Source organism: Eurosta solidaginis, chromosome 3 (genome assembly GCF_040869045.1).
Source record: "Eurosta solidaginis isolate ZX-2024a chromosome 3, ASM4086904v1, whole genome shotgun sequence".
Lineage (NCBI taxonomy): Eukaryota > Metazoa > Arthropoda > Insecta > Diptera > Tephritidae > Eurosta > Eurosta solidaginis.
In genome coordinates, this window is record NC_090321.1 from 135,961,839 (window position 1) to 135,977,725 (window position 15,887).

A 15,887-nucleotide genomic window follows, 5' to 3' on the forward strand; every position below is an offset into this window, starting at 1 on the left:
ACATTTTTCAACCGTCTCCACTAGCATTGTCGTATATGAGGGTGGTTCCGTAATGGCACAAGCACGTTCCCTTTGGCGGCTTGAGTTGGCACGCACTAAATGGACTGGTGGCTTTATAAACTGGTATCATCCGATGCGTATACGTCACATAACTACTGGCCGATATCTAGGTGTCAACGAAAATAATGAACTGTTTTTGGTAAAATAATTTCGCCTTTTTAAATTATTTGTGCATTTAACCATTTAAATGTATATATTTAAGGTAAAAAAAGAAGAGGCATCTATTGCATCAACGACTTTCTGTTTAAGACAGGAAAAGGACGACGAAAAAAAAGCACTTGAAGATAAAGATCTCGAAGTTATTGGTGTACCTATTATTAAGTATGGTGATACTACTGTCATTGTTCAACATTGCGAATCGAGTTTATGGTTGAGCTATAAAAGCTATGAAACAAAGAAAAAAGGCGTGGGTAAAGTAGAAGAAAAACAAGCCATTCTACATGAAGAGGGTAAAATGGACGATTGTTTGGACTTTTCACGATCTCAGGAAGAGGAATCGAAAACTGCACGTGTTATTCGCAAATGTAGCAGCCTTTTTACACAGTTCATAAAGTAATTAAAGAAATATTATATTAACACTACATTTGCTTTCCCATTTTCTTTAAACAACTGAATCTAGAGCCCGTATCGTGTTATATAAGACATAATAGAAAACCATACACATTTTGTTTCCAAAATGAAAATGACTTTTCGCAATAAGAATTTCTTCCTAAACAAGGAAACCTGTAATAAATTCCCTGCAAGTAATCCCTAAAAGGAGTGGTCTGTGATTGATCTCCTTTGTCTACGTTGGAGCATAATTTATCTCCTCTATTCGCTTTTGGGTACAGTTGGGATTAGTCAGTGAGCGAAGTGAGTAATATAAAGATTACAGGAGATTGATCCGAATTACTTAAGAAATATGCGGAGCCCTATACCGAACCTAAACGCCTTGAACCATATGTTCCATTATCGGTGACCCATATCTCTTGGAATGAGTTGGCGACTTAATAGTTTTTTTACTTATATATATTTAACAATATTTTGTTAGTTTTAATATTGCATTTAAAATGTACATAACCTCGCACTATACGAAAAGGTACAACGGGGTTGGTTCTATCGTTCGCGTCCAAGTATAAATGGGTACAATTAGTCTCTTCATAGGACTCAAACTCAAACTGTTCCCTGCTCAAACAAATGGAACAGTCCAACGCATACAAGGAGTTCAAAACTAGCATTAGTCGCATACGACTTTTCGACTCATCTCAGATTCATCCAAGACTATTCGCATTTTTTGCAGGGTTCTTCATTATTAAAAATTATATTGCGGAAAATCAATCGCAGTTTGCATATTTTCAGAATTTTTATTTTTTCTGAGTGCATTTTAAATCACAATTTATAACTCTGCAGTAATAAATCGAATTAATGATTTATGAACTAGCAAAAGCCCGTGCTTATCATTATTATTTTTTAAATTATTTTGTTTTACTGGTTTCATATTTAAAGTTTAAGTGTTAATAGTTTTCGAGACATGTTCGCAAGCGATTAAAGTATTTCTTCTTTTTCGGTAAACTGGTAGTAATCAAGGAAATATTATTATTATATTAATCTGCAATCTGGTTAAAAGTCCGTTATATAAAAGTTGTGTTTCTGAGTTCATCTATCCAGTTTTACGAATGTCGTTATGATACGACAATTACACTAGCACAAAAAAAATTTTTTTGTACATTGGATTCAAAGTGTGATTGAATTTGATAGTTCTCTCTTAAAAACCGGACTATAATGTCAAGAAGTGAAAAAAGCTTAACCTTTTTAGAAAATGTCTAAAAAATTTTAGACTTAAAATTTGCGAAAGAAAGCTTTTTTTAAATAAAACACCATAATTTGCGATAAGAACGCCACACCAAGAACAGTAGGGTACATGCACACTTTTAATATTTCGCAGCTTACAAATCTAGGTTGTTGTTGTTGTAGCGATACATAAATAAATAAAAAAATAAATGTAAGGCGCGATAACCTCCGAAGAGATCTAAGGCCGAGCTTCTCTTCCAATTTGCGTCGTGCTCCTCTTGATTTTCCCTACAAATTGACCGGATGGGACCTACATGTTTTATGCCGACTCCGAACGGCATCTGCAAGGCAGACGAGTTTTCACTGAGAGCTTTTCATGGCAGAAATACACCCGGAGCGCTTGCAAAACACTGCCGAGGGGCGACCCCGCTTAGAAAAATTTTCTTCTAATTGAAAAACCTTATTTCTAAAATTTTGATGTTGCTTTGCCCGGGAGTTGAACCCAGGGCATACGGTGTGATAGGCGGAGCACGCTACCATCACACCACGGTGTAGCGATACATACACTCTTAATATTTAAATCGTTCACGAGCTGGTCGGGCTAGTTCCTTAATGGTGCTTGCTCCGGATCTATATCCGGCAAAGGATCATCAACATCGATAACACTCCCCAAAACTTTCATGGAGTCTCCTTATTGCGACAATAACAACAGAGTGACCACATTGAACCTTCTAGCAATCCCGCCGCGCACTCCCTAGTTCCATGAGGAACTTGAGGACGCCAGATCCCCGGCTGTTAAATATTTGTAGGTGAGGTTGACAATTGGGTTGAGTCCTCTTACAATTCCATTTGAATCATAAAAGGTAGAAATATGAAAAGGAGCATAAGGTATGAAGATTGTGGTGCGTGTTATATCAGCGAGGACAGCAAAGTAGACCTTTTTTCAAAACGCCAGCTTGCGAACAAAGATGGAAGCGATGGGAAGAAAGCTATGAGGCTGTATTAATACATTTATCCCGCCTTTGCTAAAAATAATATTAAGAAAACAGATTTTATCATCTGCCCGCAGATCTGAGTATTTACAAGGGTCCTCGGTTGTATTCAGGAGCTGTTTCCATTCCAAATGAACCGGGTCTTTCAAGTTGGGCACAATTAATCAAAATACCATAGTTGTTTACGCTTTAGAAACTCAAACAGAAATCCCATTCGAAACCAGTTTTCGAAATGAGACAATAAGAAACATGGAAAAAACGCTCGAGGTGGTATATATGGTATATAAACTTAAAAATCCTAACAAAAAGTAGTTCTGGAAGTGGGAAAATAACTACTCGGACAATTAAATAAAAAAAATGGCTTAAACGATAGAAACAGATAGATAAATATAACTGGTGCGTTTGGTTTTATTGAAATAAGTACGGTTGTATGTGAACTTCAAAAGCCAACCGTACTTATTTCAATAAAACCTTTGTAGTCATATATAACAAAAGGTAAAATTCCAAAAAAAAGGAGCAGAAGTTATAAAATGCTACGTGCACCACATAGGGTCAATTCATTTGTTTGACATAATACCGTCTTACGATACAATCACATTCACTGTCAATCACACTTTGTTAAATTCACTTTTATTAGACTATACATGCAACCCCTATGCACTAATAGCACTTCTGTTGGTGTTTTGCCCTGAATGATAGGCGCAGATACAAATTTACACATCAGATAAAAAAATTCAAAGCACTCCCGTATGCGCTCACATATAAATAAAGTTTATATGGAAGTTTTTGATTTTCATATGTAAGTGCAAAGCAACTACAAATTATTCAAAAATATTATGGTACTGAAAGAAACTTGTATTCAAAATTAATTCATTAAACAATTTAAATTACTCCATCCATTTAAGGGTTTGACCCCGGAATTTGATATATGACTTGGAAACTTGCATACGCTTTTATTTTAACATTATGTTAATGGTATTAAAAGTCATAACAAGTCGCATGTGCACGTTTCGAGATGTTCCAGACCCGAGGTCTAAAATTTAATATTTCGCAAATATTATTTCACAAAAATTATTTTTTGTCAATTTAGGGGTTGTGATCATGAATTTGAAGTCTCTATTTGTATTCGAACTCGAATTACGTAAGGATGACATGGGATCCTTTTGGGTTCGTCTCACAGTGGTTCATTATTAGAATTTAAGGATCATAACGCTGAAGTTCCTCAATTGCCATCCGATTTGATTTTTTTTCTTTTTCACACATTTTTATTTAATCAATCTATGGTTATCAATATTATAGTAAGTTTGATAATGGTCACAGAAGGAACAAAAATAGACACAATCCATTAGTAAAGTTATATATTTGTTGGAATACTTTTAGGCTGGACGGCTAACTATGCTAGGCGAGAAGCAATTTTTATTTTCATATATTTTACAATGTTTCTGGAACTGTGATACCTTTTAAAATTTTTGATAATTAATCATATTACTACATTAACTAAAAAAGTATAAACCAATGTTGTCTATTTGTATGAATTAAGCGGGGATTGCCCTAATTGCTTTTAAATGTATGAAAACACTTAAATAGGTAGGCTTTGCTTATCTAGATTAAAATAAGAAACATGTTTGCAACGCATCAACAAAAATAAACTACGGTTTTTGAGGTTGCGTATTTGCCATGACGTGCAAATGCATAAAGTGTTACGGGTGGGACAGCAATTGTCACGGAGGGACATGTTTAAATTAAAGATATTTAATTAGCTTATAAATAGTAAATAAAGTATTCCAAAGGTGCAAAATATTGTTAATATTAGTTACGGAAAGTTTTAAGAATTTATACTTTCTAAAGCTTTGACTAAAATTTCTACTGGACGTAATACGTTAATATATGTATGACGATTATGAGGCGTATAAGCAACGCCTAATTATTTCTAACAAATGTTACTGCCAACTTGTCGTGGGTGGAATTGAATAATTCCTTAACAACTCCAACGAAGTCAAAACTGAATTGTTGGATATATTTAAAACGAGCTTCTAACATTGTAGAACAAATATGAAATAAAACAACGACTAACAAAATTGAGGATAACAATTTAAGACTTTTTTTTTGTCAAGATTACAGGAGATTGATTCGAATTATTCAAGAAAAATGCGGAGCCCTATACCGAACCTGTAATGGAATTCACTAACTTTTTTAACCACATTTGCCATCGCTTTATTTGCGAATCGATAACTATAACGATTTCTTTATTCAGTAACTATTTTGTACCGATATTTGTTTATCGACGATCAGCTGTGTTGTTAAATAAACAGCAAGTAAACTGGTTGCGTTAAAAATCACGAAATTAATATTTCTGGCAATTTTAGTTAAAAAAGAAAATTGGAACTTTAATTAAATACTTTCAAACACGAAAAGCTGCTTTATTTATAAATCAAATGACATATGAGTACTTGGCGTACGTTTTGTTACAAGTTGAACATTTCGCTCCACTCTTTGTCGCATTCGGCTTTTCCATGCAGCTTTAAAAACCTAGATCCCGCTAATCCTGGAGTTTCCATCAAATAGTGCACCATCTGCCTTAGCTGCTCTGCTGTGATACGGCTTCTTCTTTGAGTGCTATTACTTGTAGATGCCATTCTATTTTAATGTGAGGATTTGGCTATGTCGAGAGATATGAAATTAATATCGCATTTACTTACATTTTGTTAAAATGGGTAAGAACTTGCAAAATATGACTTTTGAAAGCAGTTAGTATACGAATTTATTTATTTTTGGAATTCCTTTTGTGCTTATTGCATTTTTTAGGTTTCGTTAAGCTGTGTTGCCACCTTTCTACTATTAAAACGAAATTTAAATGTCAACTATTACGAGTCGTTAAAACTAAGTTAGTGAATTGTACAATCGATAAAGCAAGCGACAAAATCGTTAATTAAAATCTCGACAAAGCGCATCATTATAAGTTAGTGAATTCCACTACTGAATGACTTGGACCATATGTTTCATTATCGTCGGCCCATATCTTTTGGAATGAGTTGGTGACTTAATATGTTTTTTATTTACATAGATGTGTTTAACAACATTTTGCGAGTTTTAGTACTGCGTTTAATATGTAACTTGTACCATACGAAAACTAAAAGGCTTTGATGAGAAAAGGTTTAATCTTCATTCGTGCCCATATGGTACAAAGGGGATTGGTCCCATCGTTCCCGTTCGGGTGTAAATGGGTACAGTTAGTCTCCGCTTAGGACATGCTCAAACAAAAGGGAACATTTCAACGCATGCAAAGAGATCAAAACTGACATTAGTCACACACTCCTTTGCGATTCATCCCCAATTCATTCAAGACTAATCGCATTTTTTGCAGGCTGGTATTTAAATCAGCTAAATTAAAAATGATAATTTTCGTTCATTGACTAGAATTTTGCGGGGTTATTCCTACTAGTCAGTTTTTGAATAGTTCATAGACTAGAATTTTATGGGGCTATTGTTGTTGTTATTGTAGCAGTCCTTCGCCCCATCCAATAGGCACGACCGATCACAAATTGTCATCAATATCCTCTAACGGTAGTCTAAGGAAACTTGCAGTTTCAACAGTGGACGATAGTGAGAGGGGTGTTAGAGGTGTTGGTGCACATTACAATTGAAGAGATGGTTGATGTCATGTGGGAACACATTTCAAGCAGGACATACATTTTGAATGTCTGGGTTGATTCTGGATAGCTAAGAGTTTAACCTGTTACAGTACGCAGATTGAAGTTGAGCTAGAGTGACGCGCGTTTCCTTAGGGAGAGTGCGTTCCACTTGTGCGAGCACTGGGTATTTTTCTTTAAGAACTGGATGCGTCGAGCAATCACTGAGGACCTGCTTGTGCTTTTTTGCTGGGATCCGTACGATATGTCGAAAAAAAAATGTCGAAACACAAAAGGCCGAATCGTTAAAAACCTCTTTATACAGAAAATTTTTTATCAAATTAAAAAATGTCGAAAAAAGAAAAATGACCGAAAATGCCCGAAAAAAAGTCGAAATTGATATAATTAAAGCAAAACTCCAAAAACAAAATTTTAAGGCAGTGTTTTATTAGATCGCTAGTTTGAATCGAGCTCAAGACCTAACAATAATTATTTGATCATTATTATTATTATGATAAATTTTTTCTTAATTGAAGAAATTTTAAATTAGAATATATGAAAGAAAAAAATTGTTTAATACATCCCAAAGCACGAGGAAAACGTGTTAATAAAATATGACACTATGGCATCATTGCCATGAAACAAGTCCAATTTTCGCATCTATTCTGCAACAGATGTCGCAGTGCTGTGAATATAAATTGGCAAGAAAGAAATAATGAAGACAAAAAAACAACCGCTGTGATAGCTGAATGGTTATAGCAGCGGCGCTTAAACGTTGTCGGTGAAGGAATTTAGCAGTTCCCGAAATGGATCTATACAACGAGCTTTGGCAATTGTCTAAATTTTTTCTTTCTTATATTCTAATTTAAAATTTTTTCAATTAAGAAAATATTTATCATAACAACAATAATGATAAAATAATTATTGTTAGGCCTTGAGCTCGATTCAAACCTGCGATCTTACAAATCAGAAGGCCGATATAACAGCAAAAATTATTAATACATCCCAGAGCCTAAACGTTGCCGATGAAGGAATTTAGCAGTTCCCGAAATGGATCTATACAACGAGCTTTGGCAGTTGTCTAAATTTTTTCTTTCTTATATTCTAACTTAAAATTTTTTCAACTAAAAAAAATTTATCATAACAATAAAAATAAAAAATAAATGTAAGGCGCGATAACCTCCGAAGAGATCTAAGGCCGAGCTTCTCCTCCAATTTGCGTCGTGCTCCTATTGATTTTCCCTACAAATTGGCCGGATGGGACCTACATGTTTTATGCCGACTCCGGACGGCATCTGCAAGGCAGATGAGTTTTCACTGAGAGCTTTTCATGGCAGAAATACACCCGGAGCGCTTGCCAAACACTGCCGAGGGGCGACCCCGCTTAGACAAATTTTCTTCTAATTGAAAAACCGTATTTCTAAAATTTTGATGTTGCTTTGCCCAGGATGCGAACCCAGGGCATACGGTGTGGTACGCGGAGCACGCTACCATCACACCACGGTGGCCGCAAACAATAATAATGATAAAATAATTATTGTTAGGCCTTGAGATCGATTCAAACCCACAATCTTACAAATCAGTAGGCCGATATAACAACAAAAAACTATACTTGTACGATGAATGGTAGGCGTTAAGTAATTTTTGGAAATAGTGTTCAAATATTTTATATACATAGATAATAAAAAATAAAATATAGTTGTACTTAGCTAACAAAAATGTATCAAACTTCGAAAATTGTTTGCCAAAATTTATAGCTTATTATACATTATTATATTATTAACAGAAAATTCCTTTCATTAATTTCAAATTAAAGATACAATTTACATAACATAATTTCGGATATACTAAACAAACTAAATTTATTTCAAAGTTACATTTTAACAACCATAAATATATGGAAGTATCTAGAGTTACAAATAAATTATGGACGCGTTAGCATAGCGAAGTGGAATATGTTAAATTTCTCCAAATTACAATTTTTGTGTCTCTGTCTTTTTATCAAGAATATTTCGAGTGCCTTCTTTTCTCTTTTGATATGCTTTTTTAGGTTTTGTTGCAATTTAAACTAATTAAGCTGATTTTATTGAAAAAAGCTGATGATTTGTTGTGTATATTTAGGTTTACCTTTAGCTCGCATATATTTAGCTGGAGCATTTACATGAATAACCCTGTGCAAAGCAGAAAGAAAAATAGTTCCTACGAAACAGTAAATTTATACAAAACATGTCGAAACAATTCGCGCGAATTTGACACACCATTCATTACATTGTTTCGACATTTTTTCTGCCGAATTTTATTTTTCGATATTTTAATTTTCAACATTTTTGTTTTTCGACATTTTCTTTTTCGAAATTTTATTTCGGCATTTTTAGTTTCGACATTTAAATTTTCGACATATCAGATGTCTGTCGGGATGCCCAGGTTTCTGGGTATTCAATAGCAACTGTTTGCTCAGCATTTTAGGTGCAATTACGGTTGCATGCTCTCCAAAATGTAGATCCTGATCGAACGTTACACCCAACATTTTTGGTCGGTAGCGGAATGCCGTTGACGTGATTGTCCAATATGGTCAACTTTTGCTGCGTCCATGTTGTAAATAATGTAGCTGTTACCGCCACATAATACATTTAGCTTCTAGTAGTTATTCAACACTGAAATTATCTATTGTTATTATTCTTTAGTACATACGATCTTCGTCGATTTCCGTACTCACACGGACTTATACACATTTTTCGAAACTAAGCTATCACATGTGAAATTTGAGGTTAATCATTGCAATTTGAACAGTGTCCGAGTTAAGATAACTTAGTATAAATCACAAGTAAAATTGTCTGTCTTTCTTCACTAAAAAAGTATGTATACTTATCCAAACTTTAATCATATTCTGTAATTAAGAGAAATTCCAATTTCCTCCAGGAATTTTAACTCTTTATGTCACTCCTGGTATATCCAGTCCTGATTTGAGTTCAAAATCGACGAAGATCGGCAGACCATACGCAGAATAAATTTCTCCGCTTACATTTAATTAAAATTCTTTTTTAATTATCAACAATTTATACGGACCAATCGCCGGACTAACTTGGTGCCAGAAATCAATTATAGCAATCGATCGAAAGCAAAATCACAATATCTATACTCTACCTCGCAGTAAGTACAAAATGAGCCATTCTAGTTTACAGGGTCAATCATCCAGCCACCCAAAACCACATCCTCCCGAAGACCAGCAAAAGCAGCAACTTAACACAATGGCGACGAACAAATGTCCATTAAGCTTCGCCTCGTGTGCCTCTGCAAATACTCAAGCGCGTCGAAGGTCACTGGAGTTACGAAGACTCGCTGAGGAAGAACAAATAAAACTAGACTTCGTTGCCAGGAAGTATAAGCTATTAGAAAATGATGTAGATGAATCGAGTAACGATTCGGGTTCAATGAAAGCAAGTGCAGTTCAAGAATGGATAAATTCGGTGAATGCTGCACCAAAGGAATCTACAACGCTTGGTGTTGCGAATGCGCCAGCAGCCGCTGAAGATGCACTAAATTCTGTAAATGCGCCAACAAGCAATGGAAATAACATCGCACGTAATCACATAAACTCACAAACTGCTGATTATAGAAGAGCAAACGTCACTAGCAATACTCGGAATTACAATACACAGGCTACGTACATTCCAAACGCGACCATGAATTACAACCGACACGCGGAACCTATTATAGGCGATCAAACATGCCCTAACACTTACCCTATGCGGGCGGAATGCACAATGTTCGAACAAGGTAGAACACAAGAAAATGCAGCGACAACAAACGGCCGCGCAAATTTTGCCTTCAACACTTCTCGATATAACTCGACGACGTTACATATTCCCTCTTCGTTAATAGGGCCACAGAATTTTGCACCTCCACCACGTGTGTCAAACATGACGTTCCCACAACTTACAGAAACTGCACCGATTAATAATAATAACCATAACAACTTGACTTTGCAACAAATAAACGCACGTCACTCAGTTCCACGCGAATTGCCCACATTCTCTGGACGACCGGAAGACTGGCCAATTTTCAGTGCCACGTATGACTGGTCTACAACGGTCTGTGGGCTAAATGATGCTGAAAACTTAATCCGACTTCAAAAATCTCTAAAAGGAGACGCGTACAATGCTGTTCAACATATCTTAATACACCCGGCATGTGTGCCTGATGCTATATCGACACTAAAAATGCTATACGGTCAACCAGAGAAAATCATCAACTTTATTAAAAACAAAATAAAAGCAATGTCACCAATTAATCAAAATAAGTTGGAAACTTTCACTTCTTTTGCTGTGAATGTCAAAGGCTTAAGAGCTACTATAGAAGCATCCGGCTTATATAATGAATTAGAAAACTCGTCTCTATTGCAAGAGCTTATAGAGAAATTGCCCCCAACTCTCCAGCTGAAGTGGGGCACCTTTAAATTAGGTTTATTAAAAGAAAACAAATATGTAAATCTTGCTACATTTTCAGATTGGATATTTGACGTCGGAATTTCTGCTAGCAGTGTAAATGTAAATCAAGTTATGCAAACGTCACACAGTAAAAACAAAAAAGCTTTTGTTTACTCTCACGCTACTCAGCAAAGGAAATGTTGCGTTTGCAAACTGAATTGCAACAATGTTGCGAAGTGTCAAAAATTTCTTAGCATGGATCGAGCAATGCGTTGGAATATTGTGAGACAACATAACCTCTGTAAACAATGCCTCGGGCAACATGTTGATAGAGCAAAATGTCAAAAAGGTTGCGAAGTGAATGGGTGCGTTTATAAACATCACTCTCTTTTGCATCGTTTTTTCAGTACACGAAATGAGGGCCAACAACAAAAGCAACCACAACTCCAGCCAATTGAAGAGCAATCAGCAAATGTCAAAACAAATGCAAACAGCTGTAATGCACATTGCAATAAAAATCAATACGTTTTATTTAGAATTTTGCCTATCACAATATTTGGTAAAGACAATAAGTCTGTTAAAACTTTTGCATTTATTGACGAAGGATCGTCAATAACGTTAATGGACCAATCAATTGCTGAAGAATTAAAACTAACTGGAAAAAGCGAGCCACTATGCCTGAAGTGGACAGGCGACGTGCGGAGAACCGAAAATGAATCGAAGGCAGTAAATATTCAAATTGCTGGACCAAATCAGCGAAAAATAAATCTTAAAGCACACACGGTGAACAAATTATCTCTTCCAATGCAGAGTCTGGATTATGGAAAAATTAGTGAGGAATACAAGCACATAAGAAACCTACCCATATCGAGCTACACCAACGCTATTCCTACACTTTTAATTGGTATCGATCACTTTAAATTGGGAATAGCGCAAGACATAAGGGAGGGTCAGCCAAACGAGCCAGTAGCAATAAAAACAGTGTTAGGGTGGCACATTTACGGAACAGCTGGAGATAAATCAGCGGCACATGAACAGTGGAATTGCTGCGTATGCGAATGTTCAAAAGAAAACGATGATGAACTGCATGCTGCGGTTAAGAAGTTTTACGCATTTGAAGGTCTAGGCATTGTTGCTACGCAGAAGTCGTTACCTAGTAAAGAAGATGAGCGTGCTTTAAATCTGTTGCACGAATATACTCGCCAAGCTCCTAATGGCCACTACGAAAGTTGCCTTTTGTGGCGCTTTGGTGAATTTGAAATGCCGGAAAGCTACATTATGGCAAAAAATAGACTTATCTGTTTGAAGAAAAAGCTCCAACGCGAACCAAATCTTAAAGCCATATTTGATACCACAATAGCTGATTATTTAAGAAAAGGATATATTCATAAACTAACGAGCAGCGAGATCAACGAAAACGAACAAAGGCGTATATGGTATTTACCAATATTTGCGGTGTTCAACAAAAATAAGCCAGGCAAATCGCGTGTAGTATGGGACGCTGCCGCTAAATCACACGGCGTTTCCCTTAACACTTTTCTGTTGAAAGGACACGATCTAATCGTATCCCTGCCCGCAGTTTTATACAGGTTTAGGCAAAAAGCTATTGCTATATCAGCCGACATTCAAGAAATGTTTCATCAAGTATTGATTCGCCCCGAAGATCAACACGCTCAACGTTTTCTTTGGCGTGGGTGTGATGCTTCCGTAGAGCCGGATATTTTTGTTATGAAGGTGATGATCTTTGGAGCAACTTGCTCTCCATCGACTTCTCAATTTGTTAAAAACTTGAATGCTGAACGATTTGCCAGTAGCCAAGCTAGAGCAGTCGATGCTACTCAAAACAACCACTATGTTGATGACTACTTAGACTCCGTCGACTCTAAAGAAGAAGCCATCACTCTTGCGCATAACATGCAATACATTCACAAGGCTGGTGGGTTCAATATTCGTAATTGGTGCTCCAATTGTCCGGAAGTTTTAAAAACATCGGGCGAATCAGCCGCCAAACTTAAAATTAATATCAGCGGCGATAACACCACGGAAAAAGTATTAGGAGTTTTCTGGATTCCCAGTGACGACGTAATTACATTTAAACTTTCACCTTTAATGTGGCATGAAAACATTTTTAACGGGAGCAAAGTTCCAACGAAACGTGAGATGTTAAGCATGGTAATGACTATATATGACCCCCTTGGTCTAATCAATAATATATTAATATTTGGAAAAATATTATTACAAGCCGTCTGGCGCAGCTCAGTCAAATGGGATGAAGAAATTGGAGCCAGTCTAGCAGAAGAATGGTTTCAATGGCTAAAATGTTTGCCTATATTAGAAGACATCAAAATTCCGCGATGCTATATAAAATACCATGCTAATTACGAAGGAGCTGATGTTCAGCTGCATACCTTTGTCGATGCCAGTGATTCTGCTTATGCCGCAGTATGCTACTTACGTGTATCAAAAAATAACGTCGCAGAATGCTCTCTAATAGGTTCAAAGGCTAGAGTAGCGCCTCTAAAACAAGTTTCTATACCCAGACTGGAATTGATGGCAGCACTGATAGGTGTTCGGTTCTCAAGGTCTGTATCGGATTCATTATCGATTAAGATAAGCCGTAAATTTTTTTGGTCTGATGCCAAAACAGTTTTAAGCTGGCTGCACTCAGATACTAGACGCTATCATCAGTTCGTGGGACTGCGCATAGGTGAAATTTTGGAATCAAGCGACCTGGAGATGGATTCCGTCAAAAAGTAACGTTGCAGATGAAGCCACCAAACGTCATAAAATATTTGACGTCACTTCATGTGGGCGTTGGTTTAATGGCCCGGACTTTCTTTGTAGGCCTGAGGATGAGTGGCCACAAGAACAACATAATATTGAGGCGACTATTACTGAGCTGAAGAAACATGTCCTTCAAATATTAGAAGTTACACCACTAGTAGATGTAAATCGCTTCTCAAAATGGTGTCGGCTATCTAGGACTATGGCTTACGTTATGCGCTATATTCAAAACTGTAAGAGACGCAAGCTAAATCAGCAATTGCTTTTCGGAGAGTTACAACAAGAAGAGCTTTATAAGAGTGAATTATTTCTTTACCGACAAGCACAGCTCGAAACATTTTCAGAAGATATTGCGCAGCTAAAAAGTAAAAATCGTCTAAGGAAAACCTCTTCACTATACAAAGTGACAGCATATCTTGATAAAGACGACATTTTAAGGGTGGACAGCAGAATAGCTAATGCGCCGGGCCTCGAGAGAACCCAATAATTCTTCCAAAAAATGGTCGCATCACAGCCCTAGTCGTTCGGCATTTCCATTCGAGATTCCATCACTTAAATAATGAAACCGTGATAAATGAACTACGCCAATATTTCTATATTGCACGCTTACGATCAACAGTGAAATCAATTTTGAAAGAATGTCAAATATGCAAAATTATGAAGGCTAAACCCGCACCTCCACAAATGGCAATATTACCACGAGCACGTACCACTCCATACGTAGCCCCATTCACGTTTACAGGTATAGATTATTTTGGACCGATCCTTGTTACGGTGGGACGTCATAAAGAAAAGAGATACGGTGTTTTGTTTACATGTTTGACATTGAGAGCTATTCACGTGGAAATCGCTTTCTCTTTGACGACGAGCTCTTGTATCCTGGCATTAAGGAGTTTCATATCTCGCCGAGGCACGCCCCGAGAAATTTACAGCGATAATGCTACTAATTTTGTTGGCGCAGAACGGGAATTACGAGAAGCTTTAAAAGCCGTTGACAAAGAGGTGCTCGTTCGTTCTTTCACAACCGCAACGACATCATGGAAATTCATTACACCGGCAGCTCCTCATATGGGGGGCGCATGGGAGCGCCTGGTTCGCTCATTTAAAAACATATTTTATAAAATTACTCCGACTCGGGCACCGACTGATGAGCTGCTTCATAGTATGACGACGGAAATAGAAAATATCATTAACTCCCGACCATTAACGTATATACCAATCGACAGTGATCAAGAGGAAGCCTTAACCCCCAATCATTTTTTGTTGGGTAGTTCGAATGGGATGAAACCCCTTGCCATCTTTGATAATCACCATACTGTTCTACGTCATACGTGGCTTACAGCTCAACAATATGCTCAGCATTTCTGGCAGCGGTGGGTCAAGGAATACTTGCCAAGCTTAACTTGCCGCACAAAATGGCACGAGAAGAAGAAGCCGATTCGAGTAGGAGATTTGGTGGTGGTTGTTGACCCTGGAACTGTAAGAAATGTCTGGCAGAGAGGTAGAGTGCTAGATACAAAGACTGCTTCGGACGGACAGGTTCGGAGTGCCACTATACAATCCTCACAGGGAGTTTTCGAAAGACCGGCTGTCAAATTAGCAGTACTAGATGTGGCTCGGGAAAAGGAGTAAGCCCACGAATGCTTCTCGTCTTACTGGAAGGGGGAATGTTACCGCCACATAATACATTTAGCTTCTAGTAGTTATTCAACACTGAAATTATCTATTGTTATTATTCTTTAGTACATACGATCTTCGTCGATTTCCGTACTCACACGGACTTATACACATTTTTCGAAACTAAGCTATCACATGTGAAATTTGAGGTTAATCATTGCAATTTGAACAGTGTCCGAGTTAAGATAACTTAGTATAAATCACAAGTAAAATTGTCTGTCTTTCTTCACTAAAAAAGTATGTATACTTATCCAAACTTTAATCATATTCTGTAATTAAGAGAAATTCCAATTTCCTCCAGGAATTTTAACTCTTTATGTCACTCCTGGTATATCCAGTCCTGATTTGGGTTCAAAATCGACGAAGATCGGCAGACCATACGCAGAATAAATTTCTCCGCTTACAGTAGCCGATGATCTGGTCAGGTTTCGCGAGGCGAAAAAATTGAAGAGATCAGGGAGATAGCTGTTTATTTTATTACAAAGCTTACACTGCTCTACAAAATTAAACTTTTTGCATTACCCTGGATCACCACTATTTTTTTTTTA

The 15,887-nt window shown here is 36.8% G+C and overlaps 1 protein-coding gene across 23 annotated transcripts in view; it reads left to right on the forward strand.

Moving 5' to 3' along the window:
- Nucleotides 1–15,887, forward strand: part of RyR (Ryanodine receptor) — a 1,962,175-nt gene that overhangs the window by 581,243 nt on the left and 1,365,045 nt on the right. For all 23 annotated transcript variants that reach the window (XM_067773071.1, XM_067773075.1, XM_067773079.1 and 20 more), the window contains exons 7-8: nt 25–199; nt 263–612. In XM_067773071.1, the coding sequence (XP_067629172.1) occupies nt 25–199; nt 263–612 (525 nt within the window). The remainder of the gene's footprint in view (nt 1–24; nt 200–262; nt 613–15,887) is intronic.